The 24,457-nt window shown below is 49.2% G+C and overlaps 1 protein-coding gene across 1 annotated transcript in view; it reads left to right on the forward strand.

Moving 5' to 3' along the window:
• The window catches only part of CACNG2 (calcium voltage-gated channel auxiliary subunit gamma 2), a 58,799-nt gene extending 37,439 nt beyond the window's left edge, over positions 1–21,360 (forward strand). The window contains exons 2-4 of the mRNA XM_065422875.1: positions 12,766–12,849; positions 19,731–19,871; positions 20,825–21,360. Coding sequence (XP_065278947.1) covers positions 12,766–12,849; positions 19,731–19,871; positions 20,825–21,360 — 761 coding nt within the window. The remainder of the gene's footprint in view (positions 1–12,765; positions 12,850–19,730; positions 19,872–20,824) is intronic.
• Positions 21,361–24,457: the final 3,097 nt, after the last annotated feature.

Here is a 24,457-nt window from a genome sequence, read left to right on the forward strand (position 1 = left end):
TACATAATTTATAAACTAATTACTATGGGCCCAATTCTGCTGTGGGTTACCCCGATGTAAATGTAAAGGAATTCCACAGACAAAGTTACACCAGAATGGTGCCAGTATAACTAAGGCCAGAATCTCTCTCTCTAGACCCAAAAGGATATGTCAGAGACAGGGCCGGCTCCAGGCACCAGCTGAGCAAGCTGGTGCTTGGGGTGGCAGATTGTTCGAGGCGGCATACTGCCCAATCCTAGGGCGGCACGGCTGCTTTTTTTTTTTGGTTTTTTTTGTTCCCTCTGGCCGCCCTGTAGGGGGCGGTGGTGCGGAGAACCAGAACGCCCTGCAGGGCAGTCCTCTTCCTTCCCTCCCCGCCGACCGGAGTGGAGCCCTCGCGGCAGGCGGCAGGAGGCGGTGCAGTGGGAGGGGCCGCGTGGCAGCGCCCCTGCTGTAGCCCTGGCCGCCCCCTTCTCTCTCTCTCCCGCCCGCTCCCTCCCCCTCCTCCCCCGCAGCTGGTCCCCCTGCACCTGCGCTCCGGCCGCGCCGCAGGTTTTTTTTTGCTTTGCCGTTCTGGCTGCCCTGTTTTTTGTTTTTGTTTTTGCTTGGGGCGGCCAAAAAGCCAGAGCCGGCCCTGGTCAGAGAGAGAGAGAGAGAGATGCAGATGTGGGACTGGATGGAGGAGATAAGCATTTTAATCTCCTTTTCCCTGTCTAATTTAAAAAAAAATCAAGGAGATTTCATATGAAAAGTGACAAGAACATAATGTTAGGGTTGCAAATTTAAACCCTCAAAAGTTGGGAAACAGAAAAGCTAAAGTTCTCACAGCAACCTTCAGTCACCCATAGTGACATGAAGTCCTCCAAATACTCCCTGTTATATAGAGTGGGTCCAATACTGTCCTCAAATATACCCCAGATGAGTTGCACAGATAGATCTGAGGAGAAAATTTAGTCTAATATGGTGAGTTAAGGTATAAACTCTTTGGGGGTCTCTAACTCGCATTTTTCCAGAGCCTAGCACAGCTCTATTCATTGGGGCTTTTGAGAACTATCATAGTATGGATGAATAATAACGAAGGCTACGTTTTAGTCACAGGTATTTTTAGTAAAAGTCATGGACAGGTCATGGGCAGTAAACAAAAATTCACCACCCGTGACCTATCCATGACTTTTACTATATACCCCTAACTAAAACTTGGGTGGGGGGGCCATAGTGCTCTGGGGGGGCAGTGTGGGGCGCTGCGAGTGCTGGGGGATGGCCAGAGACCCTGCTGGTGCTGGAGGAGAGGTGGGTGGCGCACAGCCCGGGACCCCCGCTGTTGCTGGGGTGGGGGGCGGGTGGTGGTGCGCGGCCTGGGATCCCCACTGGTGCTGGGGGGGAAGGGTTGGCAGGCCTGGCAAGCTCCCTACCCGGCTCCACATGTCCCCGCAGCTCCTGGGGGAGAGGCGCCATGGGGATCTCCGTGTGCTGCTCCCACCACAAGCACCGGCTCCACAGCTCCCATTGGCCAGGAACCACAGCAATGGGAGCTGCAGGGGCGGGGCCTGTGGGCACGGGCAGCAGGCAGAGCCACCTGGCCCCTCCGCCTAGGAGCTGAAGGGACATGCCGGTGGGAGCCGGGAAGCCTCCCACCCTGAGGTAGGTGCCGCCTTGCACCCCAACCCCCTGCCCCTAGCCCTGAGCCCCCTCCCACACACCCAAACTGCTGCTGCTGCTGTTGGCCCATGAGATGCCCGGCTCTGGCAGCCCTGAGCCAGCACCAGCCACTGCAGAAGTCACAGAGCCTTAATAATAACCATATGAGAATTTTTGCATTTCCTAACTTTTGAGGGTTGAATATTGTAACCTTAACATGGTTACATGAATATGATTTCCTTTATTGTATTATTATTTTTAATTAAAAAAGAAGAAAAAGAAAAGCATTTAAATACTAACTCTTGCCCTCCAGTCTGCCATCTGCATTTCCCAGCCCCCCAGATATCTGTTCCTGGAAGTCCAGCCACCAACTCAAACTACACATGGTGGAAATAGCACTGCTTATCTCCTCCCCACACCCTACCCACTTCATTTCTCTCACTACAGATAATTACACCACCCTTCCAGTTACTAGCCTCACAGTTTTGGTGTCACATTTGATTCCCCTCCCACACATACAAAGGCTGTTGCTAAATCTTGCATGTACTTCCTCTGTAATATCTCTGAAATTCTTCATTTACTCTATCTATACTGCTGAAACTTTTCTCCATTCCCTGGTCATCTTTTGCCTTAACTACTGCAAGCTGCTCCCTGGCCTCCCCAGCTCTCATGTTATTTCCCTGGAATCTATTCAACATGCTGCTGTTAAAATCCTCCTCCTTACACTCCATCTAGCTATGCCACCCCACTTCTTGAATATTTGGCCTGGTTCCAGTCTCACCTTCAAGGCCTTGCATAGCTTTGCCCCTGCTTACATCTTCTCTCTAGTTGCCCGTGTTTTCTCCCATGTACCCTATCTTTTCGAAACACACCTTGATGTCTGCTTCTCTCGTCTTCTCACAAACCACTCCAGGACCTTCCCTTTTATGTCTGTAAAAAGCCGAGAACATTATAATGCTGTAGAAATAATAGCTAAGTTCTCTGCTGATTTTTCCCTGAGTACCTCCACAATTGCATAGTCACAACTTTGGAATTCCATAGTGAAATAGCAGCAGAAAACCAGATCTACCTACCTAATAGCTCTTCTCTCCTTCTTTGAAATCTACCTCTAATTCCAGTATGCCCATCACCGTTGTGTCAATGCACCATATACAGAATGAAGGGCAACAGTCCTACATGTCTTTTGGTGAACCTACTAATCCTTTTGGTTCTACACTGCTTTTTCAAATGAGATTCATCTCCAGGCTTGATGCATAATGCTCCAGAAAAGAGTGTCACGACCCTACACAGAGCCGAAAGTTTGTCCTGTTCATGTGTAACATGGATTTTTCTGTTGCTTCTATTGTCGTGCTACTTGTTAACATTTTAAATCAGACTGGAGACTAGCAATTGTAAAGTTCAAACATTTCTGAGTTAAATTATTTTTAGAGTTAAAACATCAGAAACGGATGTACAGATTTTGCGCAACTTTTCTAGACAAATCTATCTGTTGGCTGAGACAAATGATGGGAAATTTCAAGCAAAGATGTTTTTGTTTTAGAAAGTTATGATCCTATGAAAGAGGGTGTTTTTATATGAAAATTTCCATCTATATGTTAATGATAGGTTTTGCTACCAGGGATACTATACGTGTACATACAGAAATAACTGTAGCCAGTTCTGAGGTAGAATGCATCACCTATTTAACAACTCACAACAACATTACTGTACAGTTTAGGATAGGAAGTAAAGAAGAATACCATATCCAATGAATGACTGAATTTTAGGGTGGCGGAATGTTATTAGTCCAGCTGTAATGTGGCAAGGAGAATCAAGCTAATGGTCCTACCGGGGATGGGGTGCACTTAATAATCACAAGTTCTATTTCTATCCTATATAGGTTTTTATATTGCACTAACCATTGTTGTATCTGAGCCCCTTCCAGTATGGCATTTAGCGATGTGACTAATATCTGTCACGTTTGGTTCATTCCTTCTTTCATCCTATCCCTGGAGGGAGAATTTGTGTTTGCAGTGTATTGCCTGGTTTGGTAGGGTTTAGTTTTGTTTTGAATGTCTACACTGCAGTGTGTTTATGTTAGAGAAGGCCAGGTTGAAGAAGTGCACCTTGCACTGGAAGTGGAAGGCGGTGAGATTTGTCGCAGGCCTTGGTTCCTGTCGGAGCTTGTTTCTCAGTCTTGGCTTATCCCCCCACCCACTCCCAAGCTTTGTCTCCTGTCCAGAGGAGCTTTCCCTTATGACAGAAAGTTCCATTGTGCCTGAGGAGCAGAGTTCTGGAGTACATGGGCAGCACCTCACCTACCTTTCACCTAAAAGGTGGTACCTCCGCTAGTATAGCAACCCTTTGCACCGTGCTGGGACATTGGTTCTCACTCAGATGTTCAAGCTGCAACTGCTGAATCCCCAACATTACTTCTTGCAGCTCAGCCCCCTCTAGCACCAGGGCCAAGACCTTCCACAATAGGACCCTAAAGTTAGGCTTTTAAATCCATATTGAAACAGCTAAATAAGTGGCCTAATTTTCAAAAGTGCACAGCACCCAACAGCTCCCATAAAGGTCAATGAGAGCTAATGGACAGTCAGCACTTGAAAATCCAGCCACTCATTTAGGTGACTGAATATTAATTTAGGAACTGAAGCCAAGATTTTCAAAAGTGACTAGCGGCTTTGAGTGCCTCATTCTGGGCTGCCCAATTTGAGACGCCTTAAAGAGGCCTGATTTTCAGAAAGCAGATTTTCCTGACAATCAGGGGTCTCGGGCTAGGCAGTCAAAAAGGGGACACCCAAACTCATGAGTCCCTGTTGACAATGATGGCTAATGGACGTCTCCAATTTTTGAAGGTCTCTACCGATATGTATAAATGTGAACTCCACACTTAGTTTCCCATGGTGCTCTCTGCTATTTTTCATCTGTGCACAGACTTTGGCTCCGAGCCTCGCTTCGCCAGCTGGTCCCAAACAGACTCAGCTCTGAGAGGGGGACTTGGAACAGACAGAAATGTGTATGTCTCTCTCTCTCACAACATGATTTACCTACCCCTTTCACACTTTGTTTCTGGCAGCTTTCTCGTGGGTAAATATTAAATACCAGTTTCATCAGAGATCAGGATTACTAATAAAACAGGAAGTCTAAACCTGGTTGGTTTTATTTATTTTGCTTCTGTGTCCTCTGCTACCATAGTATCTGAGATTCTCACAATGTATTTATCCTCACAACACCCCTGTGAGGTAGGACAGGGCTGTTCTCTCCATTTTACAGATAAGGAACTGAGGCACAGAGAATAAATTACTTGCCCAACATCACACAGAGCATCTGTTGCAGAACAGGGAAGTGAACCATGACTGGTATCCTAACCACTGCATCCATCCTTCCTCTCTGGTGAAGAAAGCAGTCTCATCCAGCTCCCTTTGTACATCTCCCCAGAAGCCCTCTTCCCCAAAACCTGTGCTGAGAAGGAAATATCCAAAAGCATTCTGGGGAAGGAGGCTTTTCATCCCTGGCTCCACCTCTGTCTGCTTGTTGCTCTCAGATGTCTTTCCCTCTACCTCAGGCTCTCTGTCTCCAGATGTACAGTCCTGGCCACTCAGAATTCCTCCTCCCCTGCAGGAAAGGGGTGTTTCTTTCCCAGGAACTCACTGTTATTCAATGGAGCTCCTCCTGCAGCCACGGAGGACTTTTAAACAGACATGGCCATACAAAGTGGTACAGAAGTAAACTGTGTTACTAACAACATAGGGCCAGCTTCTCAGTTGGTGTAAACCAGTGTAGCTCCACTGATTTCATACCATATAGTAAGGGTAGGATATTTCAAACCATCAGGGGTGGGGGGTTGGCTGCCCAGTTCCCATTAATTTCAATGTGAATTGGCCATCCAAAACCCTTAGGCAGCATTGCAAATCTCAGCCTCACGTACTATCTCCACCCTGCCTGTCCCAACTGGAAAATATTATCCCTTTGGTCTGTGCGTTTTGGGGGTGCCCTGGAGTGCTAGTCTTAGTTCTTCAGGCCGCCATTTTCAGAAGCTTGAGCAGGTGCAAAGTAGCCATTTGCGCGGCTGTGGGAACCCAGGTGATATTCCAAGCTGGTGTTTGGTTGTGCCCAAGCTGTATGAGAGCCGAGTCACTTGAATCCTGTAAGGGGGCAGAGTGGGGACAGGGATGGGGGCATGGTCTGGGCCAAGGAGCATTTCCAGAAAGGCCCAGGAGCAATCCAGGCCTGCTCCAGGGGCTCCAGAGTAAGTCAAATCAGAAGTTTGACTAGCCCAGGATGGGCGGCTTTAGGTGTTGAAGGAGCCCCTCATTGGCTGTGCCACAGCCTGTGCACCTGAAGGCAGGCAGTGCAGAGTAAAGATCCCCACACTTACCTCTTAGGGACAAGACCTTGGCTGGAGAAGGGAGACAGACAGGATATATTGACGGTGTACAGGATTCACATTAGAAAGGAAGAGGAGAGGCAGGATTGGGACAGGACCAATAGGAAATGGGGGGGGGGGCATGGAAAGTGTTGGGGCTCACACAGCAGGGCTTCAGAAGGGGCAGGTGACTGGGGGGTTGGGGAACAGGGAGACAGCACTGAAGACAGGAGGCAGTACAGAACCGGCCCACTTTAGGGTTGCTTCTCATGCAACAACTCAGGGAAGGGAGGTGGTAGGCAAGGGAATGCCAGGCTCAGAGGAGAAGTTGCCCTTGTCCTTCTAACAGGGTCTTGGGCCCATAGATAGGCACCCAAATGGCTATTTGTACCTTCAGAAAGTGTTGGACACAAGGTAGAGAAATGGCCCCTTCACTGCTTCGCATCCCACTCCTGCAGCCCCTGAGTGCAGAACGGGGAAGGCTGTTTGAACAGCACTTAGGAAGACTGGTGACCAATTCCCTCCCCCACCCCACGTGTACTGGAGGCTTTGCTATCAATGCAGGTGCAGGGGAGGTCGTTCTCCTGTCTCAGCAGGCCACAGGTGCCCCATTAGAGAATCGCTGAGTGACCTTGGAGCAATGGAGGGGACATATACGCCTTCTCCACACCAGGCTTTTTTTGAAAGATTTCCCACCATTGCTAGTCCATCTCAGGCACCCATCTGGCCCCCATTCCAATCGTTCTGGGCACCTCACAGTCTGTAATGTGTTGATCCTTGCAATGCCCCAGTCAGAGAGGGCAGAGCACATTTTACCGATGGGACCTGAGGCACAGAGGGACAAAGGGAGGGATTTGCACAGGTATGTCGGCACCTCGCTCGTAGTGAAACCAATGGGAGTTAGGCACCTACGTGTCTTTGTGAATCTCACCGCAAGGGTGTGTCTGTACTGTGTTGTAAACCCAGGTCTGTGGGACCCGACTTGTGTCATGGCTGTTTCCAAGCCCATGCTTGAGCATCCAAACTGCATTGTAAACCTGGGCTTACAACTGCTGGATCCAGGTCTCACAGCTGTGCTAACACATCCATACTGCACTACGCAGACCTTCTGACTCGGGTCTGTGGCTTGAGCTATGTGTATTCACATTATAAAATGACAGGGCTTGGACCCGAGTCACAGCAGGACTGGCCTCTGATCAACCCCCTAGCAGGGTCCTAGGACTCCGGACCAGAGTGCTTGCTGACCCAAGTCAGACTGATTTGTGTGTGGACAGAAGGGGAGCTTGGACTCAAACCTGAGTCAGAGCTGGGCTTAGTGGGCAGTGTAGACATACCCTATGTGAATGTCTAAACTGCAATATAAGCACAGGGTTAGTAGAACTCGAGTTAGCAAACCCTGGGTTTGTTACCTAGGGCTTGAGCATCTACACCAGGGATTGACAACCTTTGGCACGCGGCCTGCCAGGGTAAGTCCCCTGGCGGCCCGGGCTGGTGCAGGTTCAGCCAATCACAGCTACCACTGGTCGCAGTTCACCGCTCCAGGCCAATGGGGGCTGCGGGAAGCGGCGTGGGCCGAGGGATGTGCTGGCCACCGCTTCCCACAGCCCCCATTGGCCTGGAGCTGCGAGCCGCGGCCAGTGGGAGCTGTGAGGTAAACAAACTGTCCCGGCAGGGGGCTTACCCTGGCAGACTGCATGCCAAAGGTTGCCGATCCCTGATCTACACTCATTTGTAACCTCATGTTAGGCATTATTGAACCCTGGGTCCCAACCTGGAGATCCAGCATCTATACTGCACTATGCAGGCCTGCGTCCAACCACCCGTAGCCCACACTTCTTAGCACCCTCCCAAAATGTAGCTGCTTTAGCCCTTTGTGGTGCAGTGTGGAAAAACTTGACTGTCCACCAAACTTGACTGTCCAGAGAACTAAGAAAGTCAGCCCATGGGATTGTTGGAATACTTTTGGTGGACTCCTGGAGCACGAGTCCAGTAAGGCTGCATCTACACTGCAAAGCAATACGGCGTGAACCCTGGATTCCAGTTTGACTCAGGTGTGGTCCCTCCACCCTTGTGGGGTTCTGAGACCCTGGGTTCAAGCTCTAGGTTAGCACAATTTGTGTGTAGAGAGAAGGGGGATTAGGCTTGAGCCTGAGTTCAAATCCTGGGTTTACACTGCATTATAGACGTACCCTAGGGGCATGGCCCTCCGCAAGGGGTGAGGCCCAGGCTCCAGCCCAAGTCTGAATGTCTACACTTAAATTTTATAGCCCCGCAACCCAAGCCAGCTGACCCGGGCCAGCCGCAGGTGTTTTATTGCAGTGTAGGCAAACCCTAAGTGACTTGGTCACACAGGAAGTCTGTAGCAGAGCAGGAAATTGAACCTGGGTCTCCTGACTCCAGGTTTGTGCCCAGACCATGGCAGAATCCTTCCTCTCATCTGGCTGGGCTCCAGATGTGTTAGCAGCTGGGGTGCTGGGCAGTGGCAGATTAATGATTTTGCCGCCCCTAGGCCCTGAAATAATTGCCGCCCTGCCCGCCCCTGGCCCCGCCCCGACTCCACCCTTTTCCCGCCCCCATTCCAACTCCTTCCCCAAAGTCCCGCCCCAACTCCGCCCTCTCCCTGCCCCTATTGGATCCCTTCCCCAAATTCCCGCCCCAGCCCTGCCTCTTCCCCCAGCGCGCTGCGTTCCCCCTCCTCCCCCCTCCCTCTTCCCCCGCGGCGCAAGCACTGGGAGGGAGGGGAGGGGAGAGAAACAGGACACAGCGGCGCGCTCGCGGAGGAGGCGAGCTGGAGCAGGGGAGCTTCTCCATGGGTGCTCAACTTTGCGGCCCCTGCAAATTTGCCGCCCTAGGCCTAGGCCTTGTTGGCCTAGGCGATAATACGCTGCTGGTGCTAGGGAAGACAAAGTTCTGATGGCCAGCAACGTTCTTACCACTTTGGCATGACGATATGCTCTGAACAGGGTTAGACAACACAGTGGTTAAAATGACAGCAGACACATGGAGCCCTGTGTGCACCAGCACTCCCAGCTTTGCTGCCAGTGGTGGAGCTAGACCAATGGCAGCAGTCATAGGCATTTTTCAGACTAAAGCCTGGTGCAGACACAGCGTGAGCAGCAGTGCCTGGAGGGGGCATAGTGTCATTCAGCAGGGAGGGTTTGAAAATCCCAGTGGCTGGGCACCTGCTGACCCTGAGCACCCAGACACCTTGGGCACCCATTACTGGAAGTGGATTTTCAAAGAATAAGCATTGCCCCATGCGGTGCACTGAAGTTTGCCCTTGTTGTCTGAGGGTATGTCTACACTGCAATTAAAAACCTATGGTTGACTCGGGCTCGTGGGGCTCAGGCTAAGGGGCTGTTTAATTGAGATGTAGACGTTCGGGCTTGGACTGGAGCCCAAGCTCTAGGACCCTGCAAGGTGGGAGGGTCCCAGAGCTCAGGCTGCAGCTGGAGCCCGAACATCTACACCACAATTAAACAGCCCCTGAGCCCGAGCCCTGCGAGCCTGGATCAGCTGGCGTGGGCCAGCCACAGGTGTCCAATTGTAGTGTGTAGACAGACTCTGAGTGCCCAGAATCTCTGTGGGGTACCCAAAGGAGGTCGTATGAAAACTGTCATGCACAAGATGCAGCATCAGTCATAAGCAGCCTGATTTTCACACAGGGATTAACCAAGCTAAAAGACAGGAAGGAGTTATGGAGTGAGGAGGAGGGGCAGGGAATCATAACTGCCTAAGTGTGCCAGGAAGCATAGGGTTCTCTCTGCACACACACACACACACACACACACACACACACACACACACACACACACACACACACACACACACACACACACACACACACACACACACAGTGTCTCGGGCTCATTCCTGGCCATCTGTTATTCCTCATTTGCTGGGGCACTGACTCTGTCTGCTGTCCCCACCACATGTGGTGGGAGGGGGCATTCCCTGTCGAGGAGGCGGTTCCATCCCAGGTGGGAAATGTGAAAGCTACGGCTGGAGGCTTTTCTGGTGCCACCACGTGAAAGGGGACGGCCAGCTGAGGTGCCACTGAGCATGGCCATGCTAAAGGGTTTAGAGCTGCAAGCTAACAAGAGGTGGAAGGTGGGCAATTTAAGACCAAGGGAAAGGGAAAGGGGTAGTACATAACTATAGTGGGGACAACATAGTCTTGGTCCCCTGCAATTCTGTGGGCAAAATGATATCACTTGTGGTGGGTGAGAGTTGCTTTTCTGGAGTTTAGGAAAACAGGGGAGATTGGGGCTGTAGAGCAGTCAGCCTCAGCCAGGGGCCCAGCAGACAGGTTCTAGGCCAGACTTTCACAGACTGCTGGCTATCACAAGCAGTCAGGAGCAAGGAGCCCCTCCCATGGCAAATGGGAGCACGTCACATGGAGAGAAGTAAAGATTGAGTCAGCGGAACCTGGCCATTCACGGACTATGTCCAGGCATCCATAAAAACAAGAGGGAAGGGTTTGTGCCACACCTGGGCAAAGGCATCTCAAGTGCCTCAAGCTTTACCTGCCTTCCATGCAGATGATGTGTGTGCAGGTCGTGGTGTGGATTCGTGAGGCTTGAAAACTTCGGAGGCACCCAAAGATATTTTGTTCCTACCTCCTAATATACTCAGGTCTTAGACTCACCTCTACTGTGTCCCAGCTCCTTAATGGGAGCTTCTTGAATTGGTTGTTAGATACCATGGTGCCTTAAAAAATACCAAAGATCAGCAGATCAGATAGATAGGGTCAAAGCAGGGGGATTTGATAGTGAGGAGTATAGCTATCAGTACTGCATGGACAGTTACATGGTAATGACTTGCATTAAACGCCCTAAGTTCTGCTCAGGCAGAGTCTGGGCTCAGAGTAAAACCTGGGATGGATTATTTGTGCTTGGTCTCTTCTTCAAATGTCCCAAAGTCCTGTCCAGGAATACGAGAGAATCTTCCCAGGACATTCGCCTAACCAGGACACCTGCATTGTTCCTTGCATGGCCTCCTGATGGAAAAGGCTGGGGCTGCAGTATGCTGGGTGCTCCTCACAACCAACACCATTCCCTCTGTGCAACAGCTAGGACCGCATCCTCCATTCCTGACGCTGTGTTCTGGGCATTGTTAGGATTGTTCCTTGTAAGGCAGTGTAGTTCCCCAGCTTCTCCCAGGATTCCTCACTCTCCACAATCACTGTGAAAGCTCTCCTCCCTTCAGCCCATCCCAATTTGGGAGTGCCAGTGCCAGGAACGTAACCCCCAAGAGCATCTAATCCATAAAGTCAAAGAATCTGGGCCAAGGTCTCCTGCACAAACGCCTCTGCACTGGCTGAACTCCTGCTCTGGAGCCCTAGGGACAGGTGCCCCCAAACCCAATTGCCTCAGTCTCTGTGCAGACACAGCAACTTCCCTTCTGGGCTAGTCAAGGGCAGTTAGTTTTACCTGGATGATACCACTGTGAGGGTAAATCCCAGGAAAAGAGAGGGACACTGCATTGGGGGGTGGGGAACCCATGGAGATTAATGAGATTGTTTTCTGCGTGGCCTTGTTTTGCAATCGGATGAATGTCCTGATACCAGAAGATAGGGGCTGAGTGATCCCAGTTCTGTGTTGTAACCACGGTTCTTCTAGTCTGCCCCAGCTTTCACTCTGTTCCAAGGTGTCAGCAGGGGTCAGGGAGCTGGACTGCCACCGCCACCTACCGAAATGTAGAGTGTGTGGTTGGAAGTATGAGGACATGCTGATAGCTGTGTGTGCATGTGCATGTTGTAATGTATTGGCCAGGGCTTACTTGTACCACTGCTGCTTCATGGCTGGCCTAGCGAGGGTAAGAGCCCTACTATTCTTGACAGTAAAGGGTGGTTCTCCTTTAGCTCAAGTGCTAAAATCCTGAGGTTTTTGAAGCTGAAGGGCACATGCTGTACACCCCAAAGCTGCATGTGTGCAGTTTAACCAATGCCCGTTAGATCTGGATGTAGCTCCCAGATTCCTTTCCATTTATGTGTAATTGGGTGCTATTGAAGAATTAGAGGGGGGTCAGAGAAGATTGACAAGAATGACTAAAGGCCTGGAAAAACTCTCCTATGACGAGAGATTGAAAAGACTGGGATCGTTCCGCTTAGAAAAGGGACAAATGGGAGCAGACATGATAGAAATACATTAAATAATGTATGCTCTAGAGAAGGTGGAGCTGGAATGTCCGTTCTCCCTGTCTTGTAACACAAGAACAAGGGGATATGAAATGGCAAACTCAAAACTGATAAAAGGAAATACTTTTTCACACAATGTGTACATAAACTGTGGAACTCACTGCCACAGGAAGTCATTGAGGCCAGAATTTAGCAAGATTCAGAAAGGGAGTGGACATTTATATGATACCAAGAATATCCAGAGTTAGCATAGTTAATGCTAACAAAATTTTTTGAAGGGGTCTATAACCTCATGCTTCAAGGTTTCAGCCAGTCTCTGTAAGGGACCAGGATGAGACCTAATGTGAGGGGAAGATTATCCCACACCTGCCTACTTTGTAGTTCTGACCCTTTCCTCTGAAGCATCTGGTGCTGGCCACTGCCTCAGACAGGATACTGAGCTAGATGGATCTTAGGTCTGACACAGCAATTCCTATGTTCCCATGTGCATATGGGGATGTGAAGGCGTGTGTGGGTAGGATAGGAGAGAATGCCCAAGGGCTTAATGTGAGGGTATGTGTTGCCTGCGAAGGGGGCAGAAAGAATGACCCAGAGGGGAGCTGCTTGCCTCGGCTGGTTTCTGATGTTCTCATTTGTTCTTTCTTCTCTTGTTTTGCAGGGAATTTTAAAGGTCTGTGTAAGCAAATCGATCACTTCCCTGAGGATACAGATTATGAAGCTGACACAGCAGAATATTTCCTCCGTAAGTCTGCAGGCTCTTTTCCTTGGAACTGATTGTGGGTGCGAGCGCTGGGTGCCCTTTGCTTCCTGTAGATGACACTGTTCAAAGTCTGGTTCCCTTGAGGATTAACATGCCAGATGAGGCAAAATCTGGAAGAATTGACTGGGGACATCCCTAAGACCTTCTGAATATCTGTCTCAGTGGGTCCCCTGCCTTCCACTAACGAATCCACTCCCACCTCCACAAGACCAAATCTACCGGATCCTGCTAGAGTCAAACTTGCACTGGCAATTAAAGGGTTTTTTAATTAAAGGTATTTAATTATGATAAAATTCTGTAGCCCCTCAGCCTCACCCCCAACTCTAAATACATTGGAAGAATATTGATAAGGAGAAGGAAGCATTTCCAAGGTGCAAAGAGAGTGTCCCGTTAGCTCTCAGATAAAGCAAAACAGATAATAGGCTTCCAGTGAAAATTACTCTAAGGAGAAAGGGAAACGACAGAAGCACTGACTGTGTCACCAGTTGCAATCATCTCTCAGGTGGGAGGGACTGAGTAACCCTGTGGATAGAGGGTATGTTAGAGAGACTTGCAGAGAAACTGCAGGTCATTTGTTCCATCTGATCCCCAGGCAAGGAGATTAGAGGGTTTGAGTATGGGGTCGCAAGCCTTTCACTTCTGAGTCGCTGAATCTAATGCATGCCAGGTCATTTGTGACCAGGAGTCACTACCCTCTGATAATTGTCAATCCACATAAAATGAGTCAGTGGTCTTCGTCTATTTCTGGAGCAAGTAGTCACCTCACAGAAACCATCACCATGAGAGACACTAATTAGCAGCCTTGGTAGCAGTCTCAGCAGAGCAACCAAGGACTGAATGGGCCATAAAGACTGACCTCCCTTAGATGTAGTAGCCCCTCCATGAGGGGCGGAAGGCACACTAGTGGGGAGGCTGGGATAGTGCATGTGTGTGTGTGCACTTGGGGGAGAGGGGCACGAAAGTTTACACCACTTCTGCTTCTGCTGTCCCTGTTGGGATTCATATATTGAATTCTTATACTGTGATCATATCCGATTTCAAAAACTGAGTAGGTTTGTGCTGGTCAGTGCTTATATGGACAAGCTCTGAGGAGCTCCTGCTTCTGTCACCAGAGTTGTTGATCGGACACCTTTGGCTGACAGAACATTCACTTAAGTGGGCTGTGGATAAGAGACAGAGAGCGGGTGGTACAGGGAACTGCATGGGAAGAACAGAGCCTGTTGGAGCTAACACTTCTCTTTGGAGCACAGAAAAGACTGAAGAGCATGTACCAGGGCTTAGAGCATGGTGTGTCTCTGGAAGGGGTACACAAGTGGAAAGCAGAGACAGCAGAGATCAGAGCCCAACTTGGGACATGAGCCAGCCTGGAAAGCTGTGCAGTTCTGTGTGGTCCATAAAACCTTCACTGATGAAAAGAGACCACTTTTGTTCAGTGCAAAAGCAGAGGCTCGGTCTTCCTTTACAACAGATGCACAGGTCCCAGCAGCTAATCTCTACCTCTATGTCCTGTTGTCCCTCCTTGAGCACAGTTCCTATTGACATCATGAGAGGAGATCTTTGCTCTAAAGGAGCCCAAAAGAAGTGGCTTTTAATTGTGTGGGCTAAGCATCAGGGATCTGCTAGGGCTGGGAATCTCTAGGAGTCACCAACTATGACTCATGTGTGTTTGGAGCATGCTGGAGGCCCAGCAGCACCATGGAGTTAGAAAGATTTGGGATTCTTTCAAGATTATGACTGTGGATGAAAGAGGGAGACTGTGATAGGATTTAATCATCAATTCTAAAATATTTGCCCACCTGCTGTGGTTTTAAATAATCCCCTGGAGAAGGTTTCCTTAAAATGTATTTCTGTTGCATTGCTTGCCACACAGCTTGAGGGCCAGGGCTGCAAACGCGGGTGACACTCATCAGCAGAGGGATGGGCACGCTGGTTTGTTGCTGTAGAGTTACCTCTGAGCACAGGTTTGCTAGTGAAGAATTGTTTGCTGGCATTGGTCTCTTTTTAGCAAACAGAGCTTTGGAGCATTTGTTTTGGGGAAGAGCCCACAGAGGGCTCCAGATCACTGTCTCCTCCAAGAGGAGACAAGTGTAGGTCAAATGGTAGGTCTATTATCCTTGACAATGTTCCCTTCAAAGCAAATCCCCAAGGTGGAATCCCTTAGGAAAGAGCAGTGTTCAATGAACTGAAGCGGGATATTGGGGTTTGGGCAGACTTAATGAGGTACTTGCTGGGTCATGTCTGGTAGAAGGAGCCTCATGCTGAGCTAGGCCTGACTGGAGATGGCCTGACTTGGACAGGTTCTCCCAGGACTCCTGCCAAATTGGAGCTTGTTGAGGCTTCACCTGAGCTGGGGCTGGTAGTGTTGGCATGACTATCTAGGAGGTTGTTTCTGATCTTTAGATTAGATTGTTGCCTGGATCAGAGTGGGCAGGAGATTGGGATGGCAGGGAGCCTGATTAGGACTCAGTTTGGTTTTGCTGACCATTCAGATAAGATGGCTCGGGTTCCTTGCAATCAAGTGGCCGGTGTCAGGAGGAAGGGGGGGAATGTCAGTGTGTTTCTTTGCCACAAGACTCTGAGGCTGGGTAGAAGCCATTCCGAACACATTGCCAGCTCTCCTTCCCTTCAGACGGCATGGTCTGCACAGGCCGGCTAACAACATTTTGGCACCTGAGGCAGGGAGCTCAAATGATGCCCCCATGCCCCCTCGCTGGGGCCAAAACTTTGAAAGGTCTCAATTCTGCCTTCTTCCTGTTCTACTCCTCTCATGGTACTGCTCTGCTACCTACCCCAATAAAGGAGAACTAACAACTTAAAATGCCTTGTTCAAAAATTTTAAGTAACACAACTTTCAAATGCCTGAACAGCAAATGTAACTTTTCTTGTCTGGCATTTTTATCTGTTTGAATAATCAAAGTGATGCTTTCCATGCCTTCTTAGTTGCAAAGATTTGAACTGCTTCCTGAAGGTCCACAGTCTGGGCCAGCTCATGTTCTATGGAGATGGTTGCAAGGCCGACCAGCCTCTCCTGTGTCATTGTGGAGCGTAGATGTGTTTTTATTAACTCCAGCTTGGAGAAGCTGCGTTCTCCACTGGCAACTGTTACAGGAAGTGTTAGAAGTATGCGCAGAGCAACAAAAGCATTTGGAAAGAGGGTGGTCATCTTATTTGTGCACATATATTCCAGAACAGTCTTTGGAGTTGATTCTGCTGAAATGTATTTTGAAAGGGCTTTCAATTCATCACCTAAATCACTCGCATCAATATTGCGCATGTCATCATGTGTCAACACTGTCTCTAGTGCCCTGCATTGCTGGTGTAGGTCTTCTTCAGGTATAGTGTGGAGTTTGGGAATATCATACAACATCCCAAATATACTGCTGTGTTCCTTGAGCTGCATGAAACGTTCTTCAACTGACTGTATTGCACAATCTAGCACCTGGTTAAAGAATTCAACTTTGAATTGTTGTTTGGGGTCTCTTATGGGATTATCCTGTGCCTTGTAATCAGAATGTCTTCTTCTTCGGTGACTCTTGTATTCTTGAATGAGTGGGAAAATAGCTTCAGTGTGAAGTTCCTCTGCCAACTTCTGTGCACTCTTCAAAACGTTTTGAAATCCCTCATCTGGCCGGTAAGACTGTAGGTATGACTTTGTCCAGTTGTTCCATTGCTCCAGATATATCAAGGTCAACACCTTGGAGTCTTTTGCTTACAACATTTATTTCAAACAGTATGTCATGCCACAACACTAAGCCACACAGACATTTGAAGTTATGTATGTTTCTGGTGATTCCATTTCCCTCTGCCACTGTTCTCCCATGAACAGTTCCTATCATAGTATTATCCTCCATAATGGCAACTATGGTATTGTTTGGCACATACAAATGATCTGAAGTGCCACGCAGTGCTAGGTTTTGGGTAGCAAGCATTCTCACAATGGCAATGAGCCTTTTCAGAACATTTTGCTAGTAAAGAGACTCTGATGCAATCTTCTCTTGATGCTGATCATCTATGGTGGCCTTTAACCTTAGTCTCATCTCAAGCTCTTTCCACCTATGGAATGCTCTCTGGTGATTTGCTGCCTTCTCATGGCATGCCAGATTTCTAGCCAGATTTTTCCAGTCCTTTGTTCCTGTAGAACCCAGTGTGGCTGGAACATTAGACTGGAAGAGTTTGTAACAAAAACAGAATGCAGCATTCTGGGTTTTTGAGTACATAAGCCATGGCCTCTCCACTGTGTCACCATTGGGGATTTCACGCCAGTAATGTGTTGGATGGAAACTTCTGTTTTCATTGTCTTTGGAGAACATGAAGTTTTTCACTTGCTGTGGCCCATGCAGTACAAGGAAGTCCCTCAGGCTACTGCTCAAGTGGGTCCACAGTCCTGGATCATCTAGACTTAAGGAACTAAACTTAGCAGCAGCTGTTTCTTGCGCCTCCACCACACTCTTCTCTGAGCTACACTTTTCTTCAGGAATGTGCATGGTTACATCCATTTGAGATGGAGATATGGATGCTGCAGTAGCTGCCAGGTCACCTGCACTCTGACTAACTGGAAGATCAGGCATCTCCTCACCACTCACATCCTCACTGGGACCGGAAGGCTCACCATGAACATTTGTGTCTATGTATCTCAGGAGAGCTCCTTCCTGCTTAGATAGAAAAGCTTCCTTTGCTTTCTTTCTTTTTCTGCATGCTGCCCCAGAGGGGCATTTTCTTCTTTGACTCATGACTGCTGTTCTGTGCCAGCTATAGTGGCTCTCAACACTCAATTGAAGGAGACTAATAAGCAGGCTGGTAGCAGGGCCTGAGTGAGGGAAGATATCAGCGTCTTAAGGGCCTAACTGGCTCCTACTAGTTCAGTTGACTGCCTGTTCTCCTCAAGTGGGTTCAGGGAAGCAGCAGGAAACAGGAAGCTCCCTGAGAAGCTGGTGTTAATCAATCCAGGCTCCTGGGGGTGCTAGAGAGGTACATTAGAGGCTCCTCCTCCTCCTCTCTCTCCCTGCAGCTCCAGCTGCTTTCTGTTATTCCCTCTCATCTTTTCTCCTGCCTGCCTGTTATGTCTCTTGTGCCCTCCTTCCTCCAGCACAGCACTCCACCATCTCTGTGCATTTAGAGCAGAGAGAATACATATGCACCAGCAGCAGACACAATTTTCTACACTCTGGGTCCTAGTGGCGCCCTCCTCCCCCCGCGCGCACACACACAGTCTGGCACCTGAGGCGGCCGCCTCAGTTCGCCTCATGGTAAGGCCAGCCCTGGGTCTGCACTGGACTCTGGAATGGTACGGTGGGTTCAGTGACAGCCCCTCTCTTCCATGGTCATTTGACTATATGGAACTTCAGAAATGAATAAGGCAATGGAGCTGAGATTAAGGCCAGAGAATCCTGGTTTCACCCCTTGAAGTGTCCTCTGCTCCCAATTTCACACTGTGACCTTGTGTTCTCCCCAGCATGTGATGCTAACAATTTCCACAGGGCCCCTCCATACAGCGGGCATCCACTTGGCATTTGCTTGCTGTCACCTGGCTCCCCACTGTTCAATCTTCCCCTACTTTCCCCAAACCATTAGCACGGTTATTCCCATCCCATTCCCTGAAGTAGAACTACGTAGGACTGGAGAACAGGCGAGAGGTTCCTCACACCCCTTTGGGTTTATAGCAAGCAGGGATTGTGCTAGAGTCAGCACCAGCAAGAATTCAGTGCCTGATACGAGGGATAGATTCTCCCCCAGGGCCTGTGAACTGACCGTCCCTGCTGTCTAGGGAAACCCCCTTTGTTTGCTTTATTCAGATTGATTCTCCCACCTTTGCGCTGAAAGAAGATTTGCATTGGGCTGTTCTTGCATTGAGGCATGTTCTTTCTCAGCCATGTGTTTGTTTCACTCTGTAGCATCTTCTTCTTTCTGCTGGGAAGAGAGGAGAGGCCTCTCTCATAAAAATACTGACTGTACCTGCTGTGATGTATTGTGCAGCATGTGCCAGTCCACAACACTGCTCTCTGCTGGACAGAATATGGAGGGAAGGGGCGAGGGGGGCACAAACGCACACCACCACCATCTGGTGGCTGAAATAAGTGAGAGCTCCTCCCGGTGTGTGTGTGTGTGTTTGCACACGCATGTGCACTGCTCTCTGCTGGATGGAATATGCATGAGGTTGTGAAGTTGCACCTTTAGCTCGACTGTGCTTCTGGAGGATTAGGTTGTGAGTTTTATTTCCCAATGCCAGTGAGGGCTGCAGCCTCAGCCTATAGCCACAGACTGTCACCCTGCCTCAGAAGCTGCTTTCCAACTCTCTACAAATCTCTCCTTAGGAAGCGAGTTCACTTTCCAAATGATGTGCAATTGACTGACTCTTTGGGTGAAACGTTTGGGACGCTGGCACTGCTCTTTAAAAACCAAACTGCATTGCATTATAGATGGGAATAATAGCTGAAGGGCCCTACTCAGGAACACGGTGTGAACAAAAGCAGGAGTGAGAGGTTTGCAGGCGGTTCAGCCAGGTTATGAAAGAGTCCCAGGTAAACTTCTGCCACCAGGCCCCCTGAGTATGCCACTGGCTTCTGATAGTCTCAATGACAATCCAACACATGGGTGATCCATTTGTGACCACTCTCTCCTTCTGTTTCCTCTCGCCCTCCCCTTCTTTCTCTTTATTCCTCCCTGAATCACTCTGCCCTCTCCATGTTTCTCTCCCTTCTCTGTTTCCTCTCCTTCTCCCCCACACAATACATGCCATTGTTTTCCTTCTGTATCTGTTCCCTCCCCTCCCCATCTCTTTGTCTCCTGTGTTGTTTTCTCTTCTCCCTTTCCTCTGTCTCCTACCTGTGCTGTTATTTCTCCCCCTCTCCCTCTCTTTTTCACAGGGGCTGTAAGGGCCTCTAGTATTTTCCCGATCCTGAGTGTGATTCTGCTTTTCATGGGTGGACTCTGCATTGCAGCCAGCGAGTTCTACAAAACCCGACACAACATCATCCTTAGTGCCGGCATCTTCTTCGTGTCTGCAGGTAAAGGGACGAGGGACAAATGGGCTGGGGGGATGGAAGACTAAGAGCAATAGCAAGGAAGATACCATCAGGGAAAGAGAGTGACAGGCTGTCCAGGTGATGGAGCAGCAGGGGCAGAAGGGAAAGAGGTGGTATGTTTGCACAGGCAAAAAGGGCAACATATATTTTTCAGTCTAGATGAGCTTTATTTCAGATGAATTAAAACATTCAACCAGAAAGAGTAAATATAAAGTCTCTCTGTGTGTGAGAAAGAGAGAGACAGAGAGAGAGAGAGAGAGAGAGAGAGAGAGAGAGCACACAGTGACTCACTCTGACATTCTGCATCTGAAGTGACACACAAAATGGCAGCTTCTCCCTGCAGAGAGATTCCTTTACATGTACAAACGCAGTAAACAGAAAACAGAATCCCAGCTCCCTTCAGTTACATGGCTACGTCCACCACTGGACAGACTCTGACATCAGACAGATGGAGCCATGGGGTCCCTGGACTACTTCTCAACAGGGTGCAACCACCTTGGGTGGAGGAAATATAGGAAATCAATTTCTCCAGGACAGGGTTAGAGCAGTGTTGGGGTGCAGGGCTGGGAAGGCAGGATCTCAGAATTGGATGTACATGGAGACTGAGCTCCTCTCTACATCTGCTGAGGGAGCGGGTCTCACGGAGACAGGCAGGACTGACTGGGGTACCAATAGCAGGGTGAAGTTTAGGATTCAGTGAACATGTGGAATGAATTGCTCTCTCACCTGAGAATCCCCAGAGAGGGCTCCAAGCAGGGCAGGGTTGGAGCCTAGTTTGGGGAGCTGTGAGCAGACAGGTAGCCGGGCCCTCACCAGCACTGGACTACTCTTGGGAAGACCGGTGGGATCCTAGGCTTTAACCTTGCACCTCCTGCTGTCCTTTCCCTCTAGGATACTCTAATGTTTTCCTCTCTCTCTCTTATCGTCGCCCGCAGGTCTGAGTAATATAATTGGCATCATTGTGTACATATCAGCCAACGCTGGAGACCCCTCCAAGAGCGACTCCAAGAAGAACAGTTACTCCTATGGTTGGTCCTTCTACTTTGGGGCCCTGTCCTTCATTATAGCTGAGATGGTGGGAGTGCTGGCCGTCCACATGTTTATTGACCGGCACAAACAGCTGCGTGCCAACGCTCGTGCCACGGACTACCTCCAGTCCTCCGCCATCACCCGCATCCCCAGCTACCGCTACCGCTATCAGAGACGCAGTCGCTCCAGCTCCCGTTCCACTGAGCCTTCACACTCCAGGGATGCCTCGCCCGTCGGGATCAAAGGGTTCAATACCCTCCCATCAACGGAGATCTCGATGTATACCCTGACCAGGGACCCCCTGAAGGCTGCTACCACCCCCACCGCCACCTACAATTCCGACAGGGATAACAGTTTCCTCCAGGTTCACAACTGTATCCAGAAAGAGAACAAGGACTCTATCCACACTAACACAGCCAACCGCCGGACCACCCCGGTATGAAGCCGCCGCCAGGAGCTGAAAATGGGGAAGGAGCAGGCGGGAGGTGGGGAGGAAACAGAAGAGGAGGAGCAGGGGCACCAGGGCGGGCAGGGGAGGGAGAAGAGAAAGCAACCATGGGGGAACCTTCCAAAAGCAAAAAACAAAAACAAAACAACAACAACAACAACAAGAAAAGAAACAAAAGAAAAGAAACGACAATGACAAAAAAGTATAAAAAAATAAGAAAAAGGAAAAAAAAGAAAAAACTTTAAAAACCAAGAGAGATTTAAAAAAAAATAGAAAATAAATTCAAAAGAAAATGCATGATTTCCCATGTACCATTATTTTAACATTTAATAAAAACAAATTTAAAAAAGGGAACCAAGAAACAACAACAAAAAACAACAAAAAATTAAGTGGGAGGAGGAGGAGGAGGCAGCTCTTTGGATTTTTTCAGGTTTCATTCTTTCATTTTTTTGGTTTGTTTTCTGTTCAGTTTTAACCCGATGTGGACTCACAGGCTCCAGGGGTGGGGGGTCTCCAGGAAGTGTGTGTGTGTGGGGGGGGGTTAGCAGTGATGAGTGTATCTGTGGGAGTTCTAGGGGTTCGTGATGACCCTGGAGATCTTGGGGTTACTTGTGACCTGCTCAGACTTGCCAAGACCCTGGGATCAAAGGTGATTCATGTGTCTCTTGTGGGCCCTTGAAGGGTTAACACTGACTTTCCTGTCCTTGGGAATCCCAGGGGTTAATGCTGATTCCCTGGTCCCCAGGGCTCCCAGGGAGTTAATGGTGACCAACCTGGACTCACTAGTCCCTGGGGATCCTGTGGTTAACAGCAACATTGCAAAAAAAAAAAAAAGTTTCTAAAAAATAAGTGGCAATTTTTTAATAAAACAAAACCAACTATAAATAAATGTAAATACAGTAAGTGGATTTACTTGCAAGAAAACCAGATAGTATTTTTCTTTTCATTTTTGTTTTCTCCAGCTTTAAACTGTGAAAACGTGGGAGTTGGGGGGAGGGAGGGAGGGTAATGCAAATTAGCAGGGGGGGGCTTGTAAAGAGAAAACGGAAATTGAATCCCTTTAACAAAATGAAAATCGCTGAGAGGCCGGAGCTCACCCGGCTGGCAGGAGGGGAGAGGCTCCCCGCTGGCCACAGGGCTTTGTGCTAGACACACATCTCTCCCTGAGGAGAGGAAGATGCTGCTATTGGGGGGATGGGTGACAGACAGCATAAGGACTATATGCTAATAAGGAGACTAGCACTCACATGCACACTCCCATCATGCATGCAGTGGATGCTCCCCGGGGTAGGCAGACATGGGATGCCTACTGCTGTATATACCTTCAAATGTCAGTTTTGCCTAGTCACCAAGAGCCTGACCCCCACCCCCGCTAAAACCAAGGAGAGTCTGTCCATTGACCTCAATGGGCATCGGATTGGGCCCCAAGGCTTGGACAGACCTCGTCGCGTACAAGGCCTGATTCCCTACTGCCTTGCCCCTGCGTAGTCGTTTACACCCAGCAGGGTGGGTGCAAAGTGCTACCAGATTAGAGGTCCCCATTTGCTTGCCCCAGTGGTAGTGTTTTACCCTCATTCTGTCCCGGGGCAGTGACTAAAACAGGTGCAAGGCAGTGAGGCCCTTGAACTCCTATATACATGCTCTCCTCTTCCTGCTCATACACACTCTGGGCCTGATTCTCCTCTCCCGCTGGTTTGACCCCAGATAACTCCACTGCAGTTACTCCTGGTTTACACTGGTGCGCATGAGAGGAGAATCAGGTCTACAGTCTCCCACTCATACGCGCACTCGTCCCACCACATCATTGCAGACATCTGCCCTCCCTTCCCTGCTTCCTTCGAGAATGTAAATCCTGCAAACCTCCTCACCATGCCTGCAGCACCCATCCATCCCAGGAATTATCACACGCACCGGGAACTTGGCCTAACATTTAGCGCCAAGGCTTTGTGCTGAGGAGAATCAATGTGCCAAGGAGGTCCTAGAAACCACTTGTAATTCAGCTCCCTTTATAATGCTGCTACCAGGACACAGAGAGGGATGGCGGGGAGAGTGGGCAAAGCAAACAGAAGGAGAGCCTTATCAATATGCCGCCGTGTGTCACTCAGTCAGCTACAGACCTGACCAGCCCAGGGCCAGCACAGATTGAGAGAATTCTCCACGGACGTATGGACAACAGAATCCCTTCTGTTGCATCCAGGGGCAGGTCCAGGGCTGCGGGTTTATTGAGTGGGTCAGTTGACCCTTTCAGCTGCTCAGCCCCACCCTTGACTCTGTTCCAATTCCTGCTGCTCCAGTTTTAAAGGTTGTTAAGTCCAATGGTTCAGCTCCCACTGGAGTGTAGACACTGTTCCTAAAACGATTCCTGGCCCCAGAAATTGCTGCTTTATCCTACTTTCCCTCTCAGCACAGGAAAGTGGGGTCCCTTCCAGGGCAGGGTTGGGGAGCAGCATGTGGGAAATTTAAGTCCAAGGTTAAACGAATTCTCTCTAGGTCTTGAGGGGAAGGTCTGGCGCTGATGGAGAAGCACAGAGAAAGCTTAGATGAAACTGATCATCTAGGTGGCATGCCTCAGTCTGTACTGGGTGTCTGGGATTCCTGCTGAATTCCAGTCACCTCCCAGCCTGCCATCCCCACCTGGTCCCCAGGCCTTTGAAAATGTAAAAGAATAGATGAAAAATAACCCCCTCCCTCCACCTCCAAGCACTGAATTAAAATTGGTTTCCCAAACTCCGGCATAGACAGAGTACGGTGTTTGGGGTTAAATCCAAAGCTGCTTTCGAGAACTTGATGCCCACAAAGTTCTCGAGCATTCGCAGAGTGGAACGAGAAGATGAGTGAGCACCTGGGTGTGAGAGAGGGGAGAGAAGGGGGAGGACTAGGACTGGCGGGGAAGCTTTTTCTAAGGATATTGCTCATGTCCAGCTCAAACCGGTTCAAGAAACCAACCTCCATTTTCTTTATTTTGTGGGGGTTTTTTCAGACTGTTAAAAAGAAAAAAAATTAAAAAACAGAAAATTACAAAAAAAAAAAAAAATCCTGGTACATGAAATAAAGATTTTTTTTTTTATAACTTGGTCCTCGTTTATGTGGC

This window comes from Emys orbicularis, chromosome 1 (assembly GCF_028017835.1).
Source record: "Emys orbicularis isolate rEmyOrb1 chromosome 1, rEmyOrb1.hap1, whole genome shotgun sequence".
Lineage (NCBI taxonomy): Eukaryota > Metazoa > Chordata > Testudines > Emydidae > Emys > Emys orbicularis.